This window comes from Cherax quadricarinatus, chromosome 70 (assembly GCF_038502225.1).
Source record: "Cherax quadricarinatus isolate ZL_2023a chromosome 70, ASM3850222v1, whole genome shotgun sequence".
NCBI lineage: Eukaryota > Metazoa > Arthropoda > Malacostraca > Decapoda > Parastacidae > Cherax > Cherax quadricarinatus.
Genome location: NC_091361.1, coordinates 15,770,593 through 15,792,059, shown reverse-complemented (window position 1 = coordinate 15,792,059; position 21,467 = coordinate 15,770,593). Strand labels below are relative to the sequence as shown.

At 40.4% G+C, this 21,467-nt stretch overlaps 1 protein-coding gene across 7 annotated transcripts in view; it reads left to right on the top strand.

Annotated features, from left to right (window-relative positions):
• Pde11 (Phosphodiesterase 11) overlaps nt 1–21,467 on the top strand; it is a 580,189-nt gene that overhangs the window by 536,523 nt on the left and 22,199 nt on the right. For all 7 annotated transcript variants that reach the window (XM_070099914.1, XM_070099915.1, XM_070099912.1 and 4 more), the window contains 2 exons: nt 5,668–5,835; nt 9,089–9,198. In XM_070099914.1, the coding sequence (XP_069956015.1) occupies nt 5,668–5,835; nt 9,089–9,198 (278 nt within the window). The remainder of the gene's footprint in view (nt 1–5,667; nt 5,836–9,088; nt 9,199–21,467) is intronic.

Genomic DNA, 21,467 nt, shown 5'->3' with positions numbered 1-21,467 from the left:
ATTGACTCTAGTAATTTGCCTACAATTGAGGTCAGGCTTATTGGGTGGTAATTTGATGGTAACGACTTGTCCCCTGTTTTAAAAATAGGAATTACATTAGCCATCTTCCACATATCAGACACTACACCTGTTTGAAGAGATAAATTAAAAATATTAGTTAATGGTTCACAGACTTCCATTTTGCATTCCTTCAGAACCCTTGAAAAAACCTCATCAGGACCCGGTGACTTATTTTGCTTCAGTTGGTCTATCTGCTTCACAACCATTTCACTAGTGACTGTGATGTTACATAATTTATCTTCTTCTGGCCCACTATAAAAATTAATTACCGGAATATTATTAGTGTCTTCCTGTGTAAAAACCGAGAGAAAATAATTATTTAAAATCGAACACATTTCATTCTCTTGGTCAGTAAGATGCCCATAGTTATTTTTAAGGGGACCTATCTTATCTCTGACTTTTGTTCTATATACCTGGAAAAAACTTTTTGGGTTAGTTTTAGAATCCCTAGCAACTTTAATTTCATAGTCCCTTTTAGCTTTTCTTATCCCCTTTTTAATGTCCCTCTTTATGTCAATATACTGATTCATAAGATGACCCTCGCCTCTTTTGATACGCCTATAAATTCCTTTCTTATGCCGTAGTAGATATTTCAGCCTATTATTCATCCATTTTGGGTCATTTCTATTTGATCTAATTTCTTTATAAGGGATAAACGTTCTTTGAGCAGCATGTATTGTGTTCAGAAAACTGTCGTATTGATAGCTCTCTTCGTTACCCCAGTCAACAGATGATAAGTGTTCTCTAAGCCCATCGTAATCTGCTAAGCGAAAATCTGGGACTGTTACTGAGTTATCCCTACTGTCATACTTCCATTCAATTCTAAATGTAATTGATTTGTGGTCGCTAGCACCCAGTTCCTCTGAAACTTCTAAATTATTAACATGGGATTCATTGTTTGCAAGAACTAAGTCAAGCAGGTTATTACCCCTTGTAGGTTCTGTCACAAACTGCTTCAAAAAACAATCCTGAACTACTTCTAAGAAGTCGTATGATTCTAAATTCCCAGTCAAGAAATTCCAATCAATATGACTAAAGTTAAAGTCTCCTAGAATTACTACATTATCGTGCCTTGTGGCCCTAACAATTTCCTCCCATAGTAGTCTCCCCTGGTCCCTATCTAAATTTGGGGGACGGTATATCACACCTAAAGTTAATTTTTCATGCCCCTCTGAAAATTCTATCCAGACTCTGTATGTGTTACTTCAGACTTAATACCCGTTTTTATGCAACAGTTCAAGCGATCTCGGACATACAATGCCACCCCATCCCCCTTCCCGATACTTCTATCTACTTGGAACAATTTAAAACCCTGAATGTGACATTCTGCAGGCATGTCCCGACTTTTTGAATTAAACCACGTCTCAGTAATGGCAAATACATCTATGTTACCTGCACTAGCAACTAGTCTCAACTCGTCCATCTTATTCCTACCACTGCGACTATTTGTGTAATAAATACTTAAAGACCCTCCTCTCTCTTTACCCTTCCTGCTCCTTTCTGTTATTCCACTAAACCTATTACTGTCCTTGTCAATTAGTGCCACTGGCTTTCCAATATCCACCTCATTTTGCCTATTACTAGTTCTCCTAGTACTCATATTACTACCCTGAGACTTCACAGTTTTCCCGCAAAAACCCATACCACTAACTATTCCTAGTTTAAAGACCTAACAGCTCCCTCAACTGCGTTGGCCAGTGCTCCCACCCCACACCTAGATAAGTGAACCCCATCCCTGGCATCTGTTGCCCTTGTTCACCTAGCAGTAAATAGATACTTAGGTTTTAGCTAATCTAACGAGGCTCCAACCCATCCTCCTTGGTTTAATATAACCAACCATCAAAGTAGGCTAGAGAGAGAGAAAGAAATATAAAGAAAAAGAAAGAGAAAGAAAAAAACAAAGAAAAAATAGAGAAAAAAGGAAAGAAAGAACATAGAGAGGGAGGGAGGGGAAGGTAATTATTCTCTTGGGTCAGGAGTCAGTCAGTCATGTTTGTCTCACTACCTACTAGTGCTTCATTTTACAGAAAACTGTAATTTGAACTTAGCAAGTCTCCCGCCACTCTTGCGCTACAATTTTAAGCCTAGTGTTTGGCATAATTTATAACCACAAATGCAAGTTTGCATTTGTGGTCACAGTGGCACCTTTGTTAACCTTCCAATGGTGTATAAATATACCTAGTTGGACGAATCATTTTGTAGCCAGCTGGCCCAGTGGCTAGCACATCAGTCTGGAGTTTTACGACAATAACTGCAAATTCAAGCCCCGCCTGTGGTATGGTTTATATTTACATAATATAAGTAAATGATCTATAATTCTATACATACTCCAATGAGTTTATATATGCTCATAACAGATAACTGCTTGTGTGTTGTATCTTGGAAAAAAAATAGAGGGTTGAAAAAGGATTCCTTAGATAAGAATGAGCTGAAGTAGGGCAACAGCACTTGTCTTTTTAATTTGTTTTAAAAACTGACATTAAACCAGACTAGTTAAAGAGCAGTAAAAGGTACATCTTTGATTAACCCTTTCAGGGTCCAGACCCAAAATCTGAGAAGTGTCCACAGGGTCCAAGAATTTAAAAAAAAAAAAAATTGTTGTTTTTTCTTTTGAAATGGTAGAGAATCTTTTTCTGAAGGTAATAAAACAAGAAGTATGAAATTTGATGGAAAATTGACGAAATTATGCTCTCATGAATTTTTAATGCATCAGCAATATTTAGGCATCGGCGATTTTGCAGACTTTGACTCCCATTTTAGGCCAATTACATTATTTCAGCCGACCAAATTCTTAGCCATTTTGCTAGTATTACTTCTATTTTATCGACTGAGCACAAGAAATCGCCAAGTCAACTAGTGTTTCAACTACCCAATAAAGTGATTGGAAATTGGTAATTTGGCCAATTTATCACAAAGTTTGAAATATTCCTATTTCAAAATAGGGTCCAGAATAAACAATGCAGGCATTCCTGACACTAAACTAACATTTCCTCTGTTCGTTAGTTATGTTTTCAGGCTTTACAAATGAATTCCATTTTGATTTTGTATTAACATGATGAATTTTTTTCAAATAAAAAAATGGAAGATTTACTGTTATGAAATATTGTAATAATTGTATAAATAATATCAGTGCATTTGTGAATGCACATAAGACCTATCAGCTTACATATATTGGATGAGTGATGTGATTTGTTTACTCTTGAACATTGCCAAAAATTGAACATTTCTGCTACTTTGTGCTCAGTTTCAAGCCATTTTCAGTACTAAAACCAATCAAAATCATCTCTACTTCTGTAATATATCTTCCATTCTATCAAATAAGACCAAGAAATTGCAAATACAACTATAAAAAACATACGAAAAACACCGCAATGTCACTGTTATAATCCAAAATTACAGTCTCAGTTTTTTTCTCTCATTATGCAGTGTGTGCTGAAGGATTTGTTTTATGTGGTGCTCACTTACCACATAGATGTATTCTCTTATATCTAGGCCCAAATTTACCGCTCACAGCTTATCTGAGTGAGGTGAGCTCATGGTATAGAACTACAGTTTGGACCCAGAACTCAAAGCCACAGAACTACAGCACGGACCCTTAAAGGGTTAAAGTACTAGTATATAGTAGTCTCCAAATCTCCTGAACATTTATGTGCAATAGACAAATATGACATGCATAATAAAAAAAAAATTTCTTGATCTGAAGATGTACAGGATCATGCAAGAAAATTGGAAATAAAGTGGAGGCTGATCAAGATAAGAAAAATGATGACTCATATCCTAAAATCCTGAACTAATAACACATATAAAGATCATGAAGACAGAGGAGCAAATCATATTGGACAGAAAAATAAAATGCATTAACACTTAAGAAAGACCCTTAACCCTTTCAGGGTCGGCAGACTCTCTCCTAAACTTGTTCTCAGGGTTGGAAATTCTTCAAAAAAAAAATATTTTTTCTTATGAAATGATAGAGAATCTTTTCCTGATCATAATAACACCAAAAGCATGAAATTTGATGGAAGACCTACGGAATTATGCTCTCGCGAAGTTAGCGGTCTCGACGATGTTTTCGGCCAATTCCAATGTACCAGTCGACAAAAATCATAACTATTTCACTAGAACTCCATTTTTTCTATTGAATGAGTACAAGAAACCACCCATTTACCGATTGCAACTATCCAATAAAGTGGTCCAAAATTTGCAATTTTGCCAATTTCACACAAATTTCAAAAGATGCCAATTTCCAAATAGGGTCCAGAATAAACAAGACAGACATTCCTGGCACTGAAATAACATTTCCTCTGTTCATTAGTCATGTCCCCAGGTCTCTGTTACATTTCTTTTGTTTTTCACTTTGAATTTTTATGCTCACAAAAAATAGAAGATTTACTATTATGCAGACTACTGCATTAATGTAGAAATGGTGTAGAAATAGTATAAATAATGTCAGCACATTTATGAAAGAATATTAGACTCACCAGCTGACGTATTGGGCGCTTGGCATGATTTGTTTACTTTTGAACTTTGGGAAAAATCGAACATTTCTGCTACTTTGAGCTCAATTTCAAGGTACTTTTCATTGTAAAACCAATAAAAATCATCTCAATTTCCATAATATGTCTTCCATTCTATAATATGAGACCAGGAAAACTAGAATACAACCATAAATACCATACGAAAATACACTGCAAAGTCACTGTTTTAAACCAAAAACACGGTCGGAGTTTTTTTTTCTCATTATGCACTGTGTGCTGCAGGATTTTTTTTTATACTGTGCACACTGACCACATACACCCATTCTTTCAAATGTAGGACCACCACCTTTCTCTCGCTAGATTTGAAGGCACTAGAATTTATGCGTCCTAGTACGGCACCAACCCTGGCGTGCAAGCCATACTAGTATGGCACCAACCCTGAAAGAGTTGAATTGACAGATAAGTAAATATTATGAAAACACTGAATATCATGGAGACATTAAACAGGTTATACAGAAACATGATACATATGCAGACACCCGGTGGTCTGGTGGCTAAAGCTCCCGCTTCACACACGGAGGGCCCGGGTTCGATTCCCGGCGGGTGGAAACATTTGACACGTTTCCTTACACCTGTTGTCCTGTTCACCTAGCAGCAAATAGGTACCTGGGTGTTAGTCGACTGGTGTGGGTCGCATCCTGGGGGACAAGATTAAGGACCCCAATGGAAATAAGTTAGACAGTCCTCGATGACGCACTGACTTTCTTGGGTTATCCTGGGTGGCTAACCCTCCGGGGTTAAAAATCCGAACGAAATCTTATCTCTTATCTTATCTTATCTTAAACGATGTTCCACTCAGGATTAAGATTAGTCCTCAGTGAAACATGTAAAATAAAGGTGAGCTCTGCCTGACTTCTTGTTGTGTCACTAGTCACCAGTAACATAAAAGATGAGCAAAGAATATTTTCATCCTCCTACTAAGACACACTCTTCAGAAGTCTGATAAAGAGGGTCTCAGTTTATGGGTCAGACAATACAGTGACAATATTATCTTCTGCTGTAATGTCTCTCGATTGCTTTGTTTGTGTTACTGTTAAGAGTTTAATACTCTTTCGTCATTTCTTTTTTTCAGGCTTGTTTGAGAATGTTTCTGGACCTGGATTTGATTGGAAGGTTTCACATAGAGTATGAGGTTCTGTGCCGGTGGTTGCTAAGTGTCAAGAAGAACTATCGTAACGTAACCTACCACAACTGGCGGCATGCTTTCAATGTTGCCCAAATGATGTTTGCAATCATCACGGTAAGGACATTATTTTAAATGTCAGTTATCATTTTCTTATTAGAACCACTAAACTAGTAATGGTCATATAGTGTTTGGATATGACTAATTTTGATCCAAGGAAAGGGAGTAAGGCTTAAATTGTGCAATAAACAAAGATCAATGAAACACACATTGAAAGAAAAGATTAAGAAAAGTTCTTGGGTACTCTCCTTGAAATTTAATATAAATTTAGCAAGGACATCTGGTATAAATCTAAGAAAATTGCTAAAATAATGAACATTCTTTACAGATTATATATATACAGTGGTCCCTCGTTGTTCGTAATTAATCCGTTCCTGGAGCCGTTACTATAAACGAAATTTACGATTTACGAATCAATTTTCCCCATAAGAAATAATGTAAATACAATTAATCCGTTCCTGACACCCAGAAGTATTAAAACAAAAAAAATTTTAACATGAAATATACATGTAGTACATAAACAATACAATGGGAAATGATGAATGAAACATTAACAGCATAACACTTACCTTTATTGGAGATTCTTCTTAGTGTATGGGAGACTGGAGGAGGAGAGAGAGTGGATTGTTTATAGTTTGGAAGGGGAATCGCCTTCCATCAACACCTCAGGTACCATTTGCTTTTCTGGGGTTGCTTCTCTTCTCTGTTTCTTAATGCCACTAGGACCAGCTTGAGAGTCACTGGAGTCCTGTCTCACAAAATAACTGTGGAGAGAGCTCTGTTTCTGGCATCTCTTTAACATTTCCCTAAAATGGCCCAAGGCTTTGTCACTGTACATGTTGCCAACCTGGCTTGCAACAACCTTGTTAGGGTGATGTTTCTCCATAAAGCTTTCCATCTTACCCCACATAGTAAAAATCTCTTTAATTTCTGAAGAAGGCACCTTCTTCCATCTCTCTTCCTCCTCCTCTGCAGCAAGATTCTGAGCTGCGATGTGTTGCTCTTCCTGCTGAAACTCTTGCATCTCCTCAGTGGTGAGCTCTTCATTGTGGTCTTCCACCAATTCTTCCACATCCTCCAAACTCACATCCAACCCCATGGAACTCCCCAGTGCCACAATTGATTTTACAACAGACATAGGCTCATTAGGGTCAGTCCCAAATCCTTCAAAATCCCTCTTGTCGACACAATCTGGCCACAATTTTCTCCAGGCAGAGTTCAAAGTTCTGGTAGTCACTCCCTCCCAAGCCATACCTATAAGGGTTATGCAGTGGAGGATGCTGAAGTGTTCTCTCCAAAATTCCCTTAGGGTCAAGTGAGTGTCTGTGGTCACAGTCAAGCACCTGTGAAACATTGCTTTTGTGTAGAGTTTTTTAAAGTTTGCAATAACTTGCTGGTCCATGGGTTGGAGGAGAGGAGTGGTATTCGGGGGCAAGAACTTTACTGTGATGAACCCAAACTCCTCGAAAATTAGGTCATCCAAGTTTGGAGGATGAGCAGGTGCATTGTCCATTACTAGCACGCACTTGAGATACAATTTCTTTTCCAGGAGATACTCCTTCACACTAGGGCCAAACACTGCATTGAACCACTCGACGAAAATTTCCCTCGTGACAATTTACTCTTCATAACATTGTTTTTCCTGAGCACTCTGGGATTTTCAGAATGGTGCACTAGTAATGGCTTCACTTCGAAATCCCCACTAGCATTAGCACAGAACATTAGCGTCAGCCTGTCTTTCATAGGCTTGTGACAGCACCCACCCAGGGAGGTACTACCTTCCTGCCAAGTGAGTGTAAAACGAAAGCCTGTAATTGTTTTACATGATGGTAGGATTGCTGGTGTCCATTTTTCTGTCTCGTAAACATGCAAGATTTCAGGTACATCTTGCTACTTCTTCTTACACTTAGGTCACACTACACATACATGTACAAGCATATACGTATATATGTACACACCCCTCTGGGCTTTCTTCTATTTTCTACTAGTTCTTGTTCTTGTTTATTTCCTGTTCTCTCCATGGGGAAGTGGAACAGAATTCTTCCTCCGTAAGCCATGTGTGTTGTAAGAGGTGACTAAAATGCTGGGAGCAAGGGGCTAGTAACCCCTTCTCCTGTATAAATTACTAAATTTAAAAAGAGAAACTTTCGTTTTTCTTTTTGGGCCACCCTGCCTTGGTGGGATACTGCCGGTTTGTTGAAAGAAAAAAGATATACATCTTTAATTCTTTTAACACACTGGCTGTATCCCACTGAAGCGGGGTGGCCCAAAAGGAAAAACGAAAGTTTCTCCTTTTACATTTAGTAATATATACAGGAGAAGGGGTTACTAGCCCCTTGCTCATGGCATTTTAGTCGCCTCTTACAACACGCATGGCTTACGGAGGAAGAATTCTGTTCCACTTTCCCATTGAGGTAAGAGGAAATAAACAAGGACAAGAACTAGAAAGAAAATAGAAGAAAACCCAGATGGGTGTGTATATATGCTTGTACATTTATGTGTAGTGTGACCTAAGTGTAAGTAGAAGTAGCAAGACATACCTGAAACCTTGCATGTTTATGAGACAGAAAAATGAACACCAGCAATCCTACCGTCATGTAAAACAATTACAGGCTTTCGTTTTACACTCACTTGGCAGGACGGTAGTACCGCCCAAGGAGGTACTACCATCCTCCCAAGTGAGTGTAAAACAAAAGCCTGTAATTGTTTTACATGATAGTAGGATTGCTGGTGTCCTTTTTTCTGTCCAGTGCATCTTATATCCCTAGTTTATTCCCTAGTTACCTCACCAATGTAATTTGACCTATTGTATAATGTGCAAATTTGACTTTGACAGACCTTAACTTGAACCTTGTCTTAAATGGCATCAAGGCACTCCAGTTAAAGGAGTCTAACATGCTAATTTTTGTTGTTGCTGTTATAGTTCACTCTACATTTGCTTAAAAAAAAAAAGGTTCTACCCAAAATATATCCTGTACATAAGATACTGATAAAGTACCTTATTTATTATGAGTGTGCCAGAGTAATAGCATCATTTGGAATTGGCTAATTTGGATGTTGTTGATATCCTAAAATTGAGTGTCATTATCAGCAAAAATTTTGGTATCGCCCCTTCAGTATACTTTTTATAATAACTTTCTTATCTGTCATAATGTAATGCCACTTTTTGTCATATTTATTGTAGTGTTTCTCCAGTGTTATACTTAATCCTATCTTTATTGTCCATTTTTATTTCTAAATACTTCTCCAGTAGAAAGTAGAAAAAGGGTAATGATGATACATAATGATGATGACAAAAAATGATTTCCAGACTACACAGTGGTGGAAGATTTTGGGTGAACTGGAATGCTTGGCACTCTTGGTGGCTTGTCTGTGTCATGACCTTGACCACCGAGGCACAAACAATTCCTTCCAGATCAAGTAAGTAACATTTAATTTTTATTATGTCTTTTTCTTTCAACACACCGGCCGTATCCCACTGAGGCGGGGTGGCCCAAGAGGAAGAATGAAAGTTTCTCCTTTTAGTAATATATACGGGAGAAGAGGTTACTAGCCCCTCACTCCCAGCATTTTAATCACCTCTTACAACACGCATGGCTTACGGAGGAAGAATTCTGTTCCACTTCCCCATGGAGATAAGAGGAAATAAACAAGAACAAGAACTAGAAAGAAAATAGCAGAAAACCCAGAGGGGTGTGCATATATATATGCTTGTACATGTGTGTGTAGTGTGACCTAAGTGTAAGTAGAAGTAGCAAACCATACCGTGGGTGGGGATAGAACCCGCAATCAGAGAGTCTCAAAACTCCAGACCGTCGCGTTAGCCACTGGACCAGCTAGCCACAATACGGCCAGTTTGCTGAAAAAAAAAAAATATATATATATATATATATATACAGTGGACCCCCGCATAACGATCACCTCCGAATGCGACCAATTATGTAAGTGTATTTATGTAAGTGCGTTTGTATGTGTATGTTTGGGGGTCTGAAATGGACTAATCTACTTCACAATATTCCTTATGGGAACAAATTCGGTCAGTACTGGCACCTGAACATACTTCTGGAGTGAAAAAATATCGTTAACCGGGGGCCCACTGTATATACAGTGGTCCCTCAATAATCGTCGGGCTTGATAGTTGTCCTTTTCGGAAATTGTCGCGTTATATTCATCCAGACATTGGCTCACAAATGGTCAGTTCACTCGCTAATTGTCGTTCGTCCTGGATGCGTACTCATGGCTCTGAGCTGCTTCGGCCTCCCTTCCCAGCCAGTGTGCCACTGTTTACCAGTGAGCGACAGTCCTCTAACTTGTTCATACGAAATATTTCATAATATTCCATTCATTTTAGTGCTTGCAAGTGCTAAATAAGCTACCATGGCTCCAAAGAAAGCTCCTAGTGCCAAGCCTTTGGTACAGAAGGTGAGAAATATGACTGAATTTAAGAAAAACATCATTAAACAATATGAAAGCGGCGTACATGTGGCTGAACTGGCCAGGATGTTTAACAAACCCCATACAACCATATCTTCTATCGTGGCAAAGAAAAAGGAAATCAAGGAAGCTGTTGTTGCTTGGAGAAAATTGTGGCCAGACTGTGTTCACAAGAGGGATTTTGAAGGGTTTGTGACTGACCCTGATGAGCCTACGTCAGTTGTGAAATCTATTGTGGCATTGGGGAGTTCCATGGGGTTGGATGTGAGTTTGGAGGATGTGGAAGAGTTGGTGGAGGACCACAACGAAGAGCTAACCACTGAGGAGATGCAAGAGCTTCAGCAGGAACAGCAACAGATTGTAGCTCAGAATCTTGCTGCAGAGGAGGAGGAAGAGAGATGGAAGAAGGTGCCTTCTTCAGAAATTAAGGAGATTTTTGAAATGTGGGGTAGGATGGAAAGATTTATGGAGAAACATCACCCTTATAAGGATGTTGCAAGCCATATTGGCAACTTGTATAGTGACAGAGTCTTGGCCCATTTTAGGGAAGTTTTAACCCTTTCAGGGTCCACAGGCCCTCTCAGAGACTTGTTCTCAGGGTCCCCCAAGTTTCAAAAAAAAAAAAATATATATTTTTTCTTATGAAAAGATAGTTTTTTTTTTCTAAACATTATAGGCTAAACAAAAATTTTTTACCATCAATACTTACCGAGATATGGAGGCATGAAGTTGACAGAAAATGCCCCATATATGGTATCATCACTGACTGCCGTCACCCGGTATTGTTTGTTTTTGTTTTTTAGGTGCTATTTTGTATTATTTTTTAATTTTTTTTTCCAAGTAACTTTTATGGCCTGTGAGACCAATATTAGCACTATTCTATAAGTTTTTTCTCTTTATTTGCTACACAATAACTCCACAAACACTGTTGTTCTTGTATTGTTTATAATTATTGTTTTCACACACAAACAATATAAAATGTTGTTTATTACTATTTTTCTATATTTTGTATACACATATACAGTCACAGGGAATGTTTCTAGAAGTTCTGCAGCCTGTGGAAGTCTTTGAAACATGGTGTCATGCACAGTGGTGTTTTACACTCCTCACACATAAAACGAGTGTCTCTGCATTGTTGTGGGTGTTTTTTTTTTGTATGTGCACAGACGTAACACCTCTTCTGAGCCTTTTTCTTGAAAGCAGTAGCAGGCAGTTTTACCAGGAAGTGATCACCATGCTTCAGACGAGAAGGTAGTTGTTGATAATTTAGTGGGCGGTCTATTGCAGGTGTTCTTCCTTGGTAATTGAATACTATTTGTCTGATGACAGACAAACAGAATTCGCTTATTTCTTGGGTAGCATTGAAAATTGGGTTTGGCAAATGTTTTGTTAGTGGGATGGATTGTAAAGGACCTGCCTAGTATGGGCCAACAGGCCTGCTGCAGTGATCCTCCTTTCTTATGTTCTTATATGATGGTTTGTTTCTTGTCCTCATCTTATACATATTATAAGCATTGAGCATGGAAATGTCCAGAAGATGGAAAAAGAGTTTTATGTACCACTTATAACTCTTGCGAACACAATCACAAACCCAATCTGCATGTCACATTTGTCCACTGGGTGCATATTGAGGGTGTAATCAATCATTGCTCTCTCTATGCTGCGTGCATAGAGAATTAGTGTGCACTACCTAGCAGAGTTTACTGCCAGAGGGGAATCATAGGCCTGTGTCCCGTGTGAAAAAATAATAATAATTGAACTTTGTGTCAGAGGAAAGAAAGTCTCCCTGATAACATTGAGTATACATAGTGTATAGTGTATACTACAGTGGCTCCCTAGTATATTGATGATAAAGGCTAAAGTGTCATTTGAAAACAGGTGAATTTGTAAATGAAGTGATAAGCCTATAGAGGCAGGTGCCAGAAGTCGCCAGAAACTTACCACAGGTCAGCTGTTTTTAATAATCTTCCTGGCTTGCTAGTGTACTCGCATATAATCTAGTGATACCAGTGAATAGCAGAATACAGTGTTGTAGTAGCAACTAACCAGTATTATAATGGTACTTAGTGGAGTGGAGTGACTTTCATTAGTTTCTTTTTTCTTGAAATACCAGACATATACTGTGAATTTCATATAACCTGTAGTTACCAGCGGTCGCAATATACACAACGAGAAGCAATTATTACTCCAGAAAAAGCGTCCTTCCTCCAAAATTTCCACCAGTCAACTATAGTGATAATATAGCATTTATTGTGGTGGAGACGGAAAAAAAAATAGAAAAGCTAGATACAGCGATTGATAAACAAGGGTTGAGGTCGACCGTTCGTCATTGTAGGAGCTGCCAGCAGTCACCGGCTCTTCAACACGCAAGTTATACTTTTGTATCAATCAAATCACATATTACTCGGGTAGATAATTTCCAGTAGATCCTTCATGTGTTAGCTCAAATCACCGACCAGTATGTTTTAAATAAGTGACCCACTGATCAGATCAGATCGACTGGTCCGAACCCTTGACTGGTCCGAACCCTTGACTGGTCCGAACCCTTGACTGGTCCGAACCCTTGACTGGACCGAACCCTTGACTGGTTTCAAACGGTTTCGTTGGACAATAAAGCAGACTGTAAACGGATGGGGTTGTAGGCGCCCTTATAAACACAAACATTAAATATATATCAGGAACGTGCACGGTAAGCTGTCCAATATACAAAAACAGTTAGAAACAGAAATACAAATAGCTAGAGCTTCATTTAAGGAGGTTATTAATAGAATATTCAAGAGGTTGCTAGTAAAATTGCAGTAAATCAACCATTCAAATCATTATGAAGCTGTGTGTAGTCTGTGGTCAGTCAAACAAACGGGCTTCCACATGGATAAATTGTCATTTTTGTGGAAATTGGTGTCACGCCCCTTGTGCAGATATCCCAGAACTAGCTACAAGCAGTATTAAAACAGGGAAGTGTTTTTGGGTATGCCCAAATGAGATAAATCTGTGGACTAAAATCACAAGGGTATTAAAAGAGGATAACATCAAAGCTGCTTTCATAGAAAACCTGGAAGCTTTCTACAACAGATGGGAACATAAAAAGTCTGGGCTGAATGGTACTGCCCTTGATACTGGCCATGTAGTCAGAAACTGTAAGGCTGGAGATGATGTCCTGGTAGTCAGTAAATGTGGGGCTGATAGTGCTGTCCTGGGAGACAGTAATGGTGAAGCTGGAGATGCTGTCCTGGGAGACAGTAATGGTGAAGCTGGAGGTGCTGTCCTGAGAGACAGTAATGGTGAAGCTGGAGGTGCTGTCCTGGGAGACAGTAATGGTGAAGCTGGAGGTGCTGTCCTGGGAGACAGAAATGGTGAAGCTGGAGGTGCTGTCCTGGGAGACAGTAATGGTGAAGCTGGAGATGCTGTCCTGGGAGACAGTAATGGTGAAGCTGGAGATGCTGTCCTGGGAGACAGTAATGGTGAAGCTGGAGATTTTGTCCAGGTAGTCGGGAATTATACGCAGGAAGGAATACATATAAATGACCTCATAGGGGACAGGAGCCATAGTAGGGAAACAAGTGTAGTCAAAGATAAGATAAAACCAATATTGCAAACTAGAAATACCGCAGGAAATAGCAAACAAGAGGACTCCACTAGCAATAGTGAGGATATATTACCAAAAACAACTGGTGGGAGCTCCATTGTTGGTGCTAGGGAGGATAGAAGTAAGACAGGGAAACATGCACCAACAGGGAATACAGTCACAGAAACCCAAGGCAAACGGAAACCAAGCCTGTGCACATACTATGCACTTGGTATCTGCTGGCATGGGAAATCTGGAAAAACAGATGGGACGTGCAACTATGACCACCCTAGAAAATGCCATGCCCATATGACAACAGGAAAATGCAAACTCCCTTCCTGTAAGCTTTTTCACCCTGAACTGTGTACCTCTTCAGTACAGGAAAGACTGTGCTATAACCTAAATTGCCAGGCATACCATCTAAAGGGGACAAAAAGATACAAAACATCCAGGCCATGGGAAAACCTGGGTAGCCACAGCCACTCAAGAGGGAGAGGTTTTTTAGTGCCAGGAAGGAAAAAAAACTGGCAGGAAATGGCAGAAATCGTACACCAAATCCAGTCATTCCTGGAGTGGAACCACAGTCGATGGCCTCCACTCCAAACCAACAGATACAGATACTAATGCCGGAAAAAAAATCCCCCCCCAGTACCAACAATACCACCAGTCCGATAACATTCTTCTTTGCAAATATACAGGGTCTAAAGCCAGCAACAAACAGCAAAATACCTTTCATCCGTGGACTGCTTGCAGAGGCAAAGGCAATGTTCGCGGCTTTCACTGAGACCCACATAAAGGATCACTTGGACAACGAAATATGGATCCCAGGTTACAACCTATACAGATGTGACAGAGTGAACAGGCAAAAGGGGGGGGGTTGGCCTGTACATTGCAGAGTCACTTGTTTGCACAGAACTGCTAAATGCCTCAAATGATGTAGTGGAAGTTTTAGCAGTAAAGGTCGAGAACCAAAACCTAGTCATTGTGGTAGTCTACAAGCTTCCGGATGCAACATCCCAGCAATTCCAGGAACAGCTGTTAAAAATTGACCACTGTCTGGAAAATCTTCCAGCTCCTGCACCCAACATCTTGCTCCTGGGGGATTTCAACTTAAGGCACCTAAAATGGAGGAATATAGCAAATAATATTGTTGCAGTAATAACACCAGGAGGCAGCTCTGATGAAAACTCACACTCAGGCGAGCTTTTAAATCTCTGCACAAAATTCAATTTAAACCAGCAAATAATAGAGCCTACTAGACTGGAGAATACACTAGACCTCATCTTCACTAACAATGATGATCTGATAAGAAATGTCACCATATCAAAAACAATATACTCAGATCACAACATAATTGAGGTTCAGACATGTATGCGCGGAGCCCCAGACCGACATAATGAGATTAGTCACGAGGGAGCATTCACCAAATTCAACTTCAATAACAAAAACATAAAGTGGGACCAAGTAAACCAAGTCCTAACCGATATAAGCTGGGAAGATATACTAAGCAACACAGACCCCAACTTATGCCTAGAACAGATTAACTCGGTGGCACTCGATGTATGCACAAGGCTTATTCCTCTAGGAAAAAGGAGGAGTAGATGTAAAATAGAAAGAGACAGGCGCTCCCTTTACAGGCGACGGAAAAGAATAACAGAGCGGCTAAAAGAGGTCAATATATCTGAAATGCATTGGGAGACACTGGTCAGAGAAATAGCAAGCATCGAACTTAAGCTAAAAGAATCCTTTAGGAGTCAAGAATCACGGGAAGAACTAAAAGCCATAAATGAAATCGAGAACAACGTCCAGTATTGGGCCCCTACTTAAACAAGATGGGTCCTACACAGATGACAGCAAGGAAATGAGTGAGCTACTCAAGTCCCAATATGACTCAGTTTTTAGCAAGCCGCTAACCAGACTGAGAGTCGAAGATCAAAATGAATTTTTTATGAGAGAGCCACAAAATTTGATTAACACAAGCCTATCCGATGTTATCCTGACGCCAAATGACTTTGAACAGGCGATAAATGACATGCCCATGCACTCTGCCCCAGGGCCAGACTTATGGAACTCTGTGTTCATCAAGAACTGCAAGAAGCCCCTATCACGAGCCTTTTCCATCCTATGGAGAGGGAGCATGGACACGGGGGTCGTCCCACAGTTACTAAAAACAACAGACATAGCCCCACTCTACAAAGGGGGCAGTAAAGCAACAGCAAAGAACTACAGACCAATAGCACTAACATCCCATATGATAAAAATCTTTGAAAGGGTCCTAAGAAGCAAGATCACCACCCATCTAGAAACCCATCAGTTACACAACCCAGGGCAACATGGGTTTAGAACAGGTTGCTCCTGTCTGTCTCAACTGTTGGATCACTACGACAAGGTTCTAAATGCACTGGAAGACAAAAAGAATGCAGATGTAATATATACAGACTTTGCAAAAGCCTTCGACAAGTGTGACCATGGCGTAATAGCGCACAAAATGCGTGCTAAACGAATAACAGGAAAAGTCGGTCGATGGATCTATAATTTCCTCACTAACAGAACACAGAGAGTAGTCGTCAACAGAGTAAAGTCTGAGGCAGCTACGGTGAAAAGCTCTGTTCCACAAGGCACAGTACTCGCTCCCATCTTGTTCCTCATCCTCATATCCGACATAGACAAGGATGTCAGCCACAGCACCATGTCTTCCTTTGCAGATGACACCCGAATCTGCATGACAGTGTCTTCCATTGCAGACACTGCAAAGCTCCAGGCGGACATCAACTAAATCTTTCAGTGGGCTGCAGAAAACAATATGAAGTTCAACGATGAGAAATTTCAATTACTCAGATATGGTAAACATGAGGAAATTAAATCTTCATCAGAGTACAAAACAAATTCTGGCCACAAAATAGAGCGAAACACCAACGTCAAAGACCTGGGAGTGATCATGTCGGAGGATCTCACCTTCAAGGACCATAACATTGTATCAATCGCATCTGCTAGAAAAATGACAGGATGGATAATGAGAACCTTCAAAACTAGGGAGGCCAAGCCCATGATGACACTCTTCAGGTCACTTGTTCTATCTAGGCTGGAATATTGCTGCACTCTAACAGCACCTTTCAAGGCAGGTGAAATTGCCGACCTAGAAAATGTACAGAGAACTTTCACGGCATGCATAACGGAGATAAAACACCTCAATTACTGGGAGCGCTTGAGGTTCCTAAACCTGTATTCCCTGGAACGCAGGAGGGAGAGATACATGATTATATACACCTGGAAAATCCTAGAGGGACTAGTACCGAACTTGCACACGAAAATCACTCTCTATGAAAGCAAAAGACTTGGCAGACGATGCACCATCCCCCCAATGAAAAGCAGGGGTGTCACTAGCACGTTAAGAGACCATACAATAAGTGTCAGGGGCCCGAGACTGTTCAACTGCCTCCCAGCACACATAAGGGGGATTACCAACAGACCCCTGGCAGTCTTCAAGCTGGCACTGGACAAGCACCTAAAGTCAGTTCCTGATCAGCCGGGCTGTGGCTCGTACGTTGGTTTGCATGCAGCCAGCAGCAACAGCCTGGTTGATCAGGCTCTGATCCACCAGGAGGCCTGGTCACAGACCAGGCCGCGGGGGCGTTGACCCCCGGAACTCTCTCCAGGTAAACTCCAGGTGCCAGTGTTTGTCATGTCGTTAGGGTGAACTGATGACAACAGTGTGACATCTCATTTGTCATGCCACCGAAATGCCATGATGTCATTGGCAGCAAATGTCTGAACCTCACGTGTATGAATGCCAGTGTCAGACCTGGGCATATGTTTACGATTTGCACGCACTGTGCCACACACATCTGTCATGTTCACTCGCAAAATATCACTGAGTGAGGGGCTTGTGTACCAGTTATCAGTATATAATATATGCTCCTTACCAAGGTATGGTTCTATCATTGTTCTAACCACATCACCAGAGATGCCCAATAACTTCCTGGTATTTTGCAATGTATAACTTCCAGTGTACACAATAATATCCAATACCAGACCACTGTAACAATCACAAAGCACAAACAACTTTATACCGAAGCATTTCCTCTTGCTTGGTATGTACTGCTTGAAAGAGAGTCTTCCTTTGAACAGGATCAAAGACTCGTCAAATACAAGCTTCCTGAAGGGATAAAAATACATATTGAATTTCTCTTTCAGTTACATAAACACATTCCTAATCTTATATAACCTGTCGTTTCTGTCAGGCCTGGTTTTGTCTGAGAAGTGAAGCATACGTAATAGTAGCACAAATCGATTCACTCCCATTATATCACTGAAACCTGGGGTTGCAATCAGGCGGTCTGTTGGCCAGTATGATTTCACACTGTGCTTATACACATGTGGCATAAGCGTTATTGTGGCACAGAAAAGATACATCTCAGTCACAGTTGTCTCCTTCCGCTTGTGTAGCCGTGAGCTTGGTGAAAGTATTGTGTTTGCCATGGTGTACTCGTAGCATCTGTTGCTTTCCCTGACAATAATTTCCATCAGGGGTTCGTCAAAGAATAACTCGAAACATTCCAGTTCAGTGGCATTGTTCCCCAGTGTACAAGATGGCCGTATTCCACTTTGGCTTTCATCAAACTGGTGGGGATTTGGAACAAAATTGACAGCTTCCTGCCAATCTCAGGTGCAGTCTGCTGGTGGGTACTGGACAATGACAAGTGGTTGTGGTTGTGGAGGCTGGTGTGGTGGGTGGGTGGGGGATGGTGGCCTTTGTTGTAGATCAGCTGAGGCAGCAGCGTGGGTGGCAGCATGGCCCACTGCTGGTGCCTCACGGCTGGCACCACCACTACCACCACCATGCACATTTTCCATCCCAATTCCAACACTATCATCGTCATTTTCACTATCTGTTCCTGTTGTACAGCCACGGGATTACTCCAAGATGTGCTCCTTCCCCTTGGAATAGCACATGGCACACTACCAGCGCGCATATATCGTATATACTGATGCTTTACTGGAGAATATTGCACTTCAATATCACTACTGGAACTGGTTTCAAGAGCTTATAGTTCATATTCACTATCACTATCATCTCCAGTGCTCACATCTGAGTCTGGGATTTGGGAAAATAGAAGTTTCCTCTTTGATTCTGGTACAACTGAACGTGAGCAAGACGGCCCAGCAGCAGAGGTGGAAGGCTAAGGGTCGTCTGGGTTTTCCTCGCTATTACCGATATTATGGTCATTAGTTTCAGTCAAAACCTTGCCAAAACCATGAAACTCATCTTCACTGGCACTTCCATCTGTATTAGAACTGTCACTGGGGAACAAAAGTGTCCCAATTCACTGAGGAGTGAGGAGCTTCTTACCACGGGTCATGGTGAACAACATCTGCTAAAATGGCATTCCCACAATGTGCCACTGGGTCCCAGATTTTTTTCCTACCACCCACACTGACCCCACACACCGACCCCACACACCCATTCTCTCACACCTAGGCCTACCAGCCTTTTTCCACGAGATTTGAAGGCACTAGAATTAATGAGTATTAGTACGTCAAGGACCCTGGTATGTAAGTCGTACTAGTACGGCCGAAACTCTGAAAGGGTTAGAGAGATGCCAGAAACAGAGCTCTCTGGACACTTTTTTTTTTTTTGCAAGACAGGACTCCAGTGATTCTCAAGCTGGTCCTAGTGGCATTAAGAAACAGAGAAGAGAAGTATGTAACCCCAGAAAAGGACTTGGTACCTGAGGTGTTGATGGAAGGGGATTCCCCTTCCAAACAGTAACTAATCCAATCTCTCCTCCTCCAGTCTTCCATACAATAAGAAGAATCGCCAATAAAGGTAAGTGTTATGCTGCTAATGTTTCATTCATCATGTCCCATTGTATTTTTTATGTACTACATCTATATTTCATGTAAAAAAAATTTTTGTTTTAATACTTTTGGGTGTCAGGAACGGATTGATTGTATTTACATTATTTCTTATGGGGAAAATTGATTTGAAAATAGTCTATTTTGATAATCATTGCACTTCCAGGAATGGATTAACGACAATAAATGAGGGACGAATGTGTGTATATATATATATATATATATATATATATATATATATATATATATATATATATATATATACACACACACACACACACACCCACACACACACACACACACACACACACACACACACACACACACACACACACACACACACACACACACACACACACACACACACACCTACCATCCGACTTATGACTGAGTTCAGTTCTGAGAAACCGGTCATAAGTCGAAATGGTCATAAGTCGAACTTGACTACTGCATATCAACAAAACATTTTTGTAATGACTTTATTTTATTGTTTTATTTTGGTATTTCATGTTTTACTTTACTTTTTATGTTGTTAGTACTGTATTTTATACTGTAAGGTTTAGGATAAACATTGTGTACAACAAAAACAGTTGTTTATTTCCCAGAAATTTGGCATAAAAAACACGGCCGTAAGTCGAGTGGTCGTAAGTCGAGCAGGTCGTAAGTTGGATGATAGGTGTATATATATTCTTTCTTTCTTTCAACACACTGGCCGTATCCCACCGAGGTGAGGTGGCCCAAAAGGAAAAACGAAAGTTTCTCATTTCAAATTTATTAATATATACAGGAGAAGGGGTTACTAGCCCCTTGCTTCCGGCATTTTAGTCGCCTCTTACAACACGCATGGCTTACGTAGGAAGAATTCTGTTCCACTTCCCCATGGAGATAAGAGGAAATAAACAAGAACTAGAAAGAAAATAGAAGAAAACCCAAAGGGGTATATACGCTTGTACATGTATGTGTAGTGTGACCTAAGTGTAAGTAGAAGTAGCAAGACGTACCTGAAATCTTACATGTTCATGAGACAGAAGAAAGGACACCAGCAATCCTACCATCATGTAAAACAATTACAGGCTTTCGTTTTACACTCACTTGCCAGGACGGTAGTACCTCCCTGGGCAGTTGCTGTCTACCAACCTACTACCTAGGATATATATATATATATATATATATATATATATATATATATATGCATTTTTTTTTTTTTCAACAAGTTGGCTGTCTCCCACCGAGGCAGGGTGACCCAAAAAACAAAGAAAATCCCCAAAAAGAAAATCCTTTCATCATCATTCAACACTTTCACCACACTCACACATAATCACTGTTTTTGCAGAGGTGTTCAGAATACAACAGTTTAGAAGCATATACGTATAAAGATACACAACATATCCCTCCAAACTGCCAATATCCCAAACCCCTCCTTTAAAGTGCAGGCATTGTACTTCCCATTTCCAGGACTCAAGTCCGACTATATGAAAATAACTGGTTTCCCTGAATCCCTTCACTAATTATTACCCTGCTCACACTCCAACAGATCGTCAGGTCCCAAGTACCATTCGTCTCCATTCACTCCTATCTAACACGCTCACACACGCTTGCTGGAAGTCCAAGCCCCTTGCCCACAAAACCTCCTTTACCCCCTCTCTCCAACCCTTTCGAGGACGACCCCTACCTCGCCTTCCTTCCCCTATAGATTTATATGCTTTCCATGTCATTCTACTTTGATCCATTCTCTCTAAATGACCAAACCACCTCAACAACCCCTCTTCTGCCCTCTGACTAATACTTTTATTAACTCCACACCTTTTCCTAATTTCCACACTCCGAATTTTCT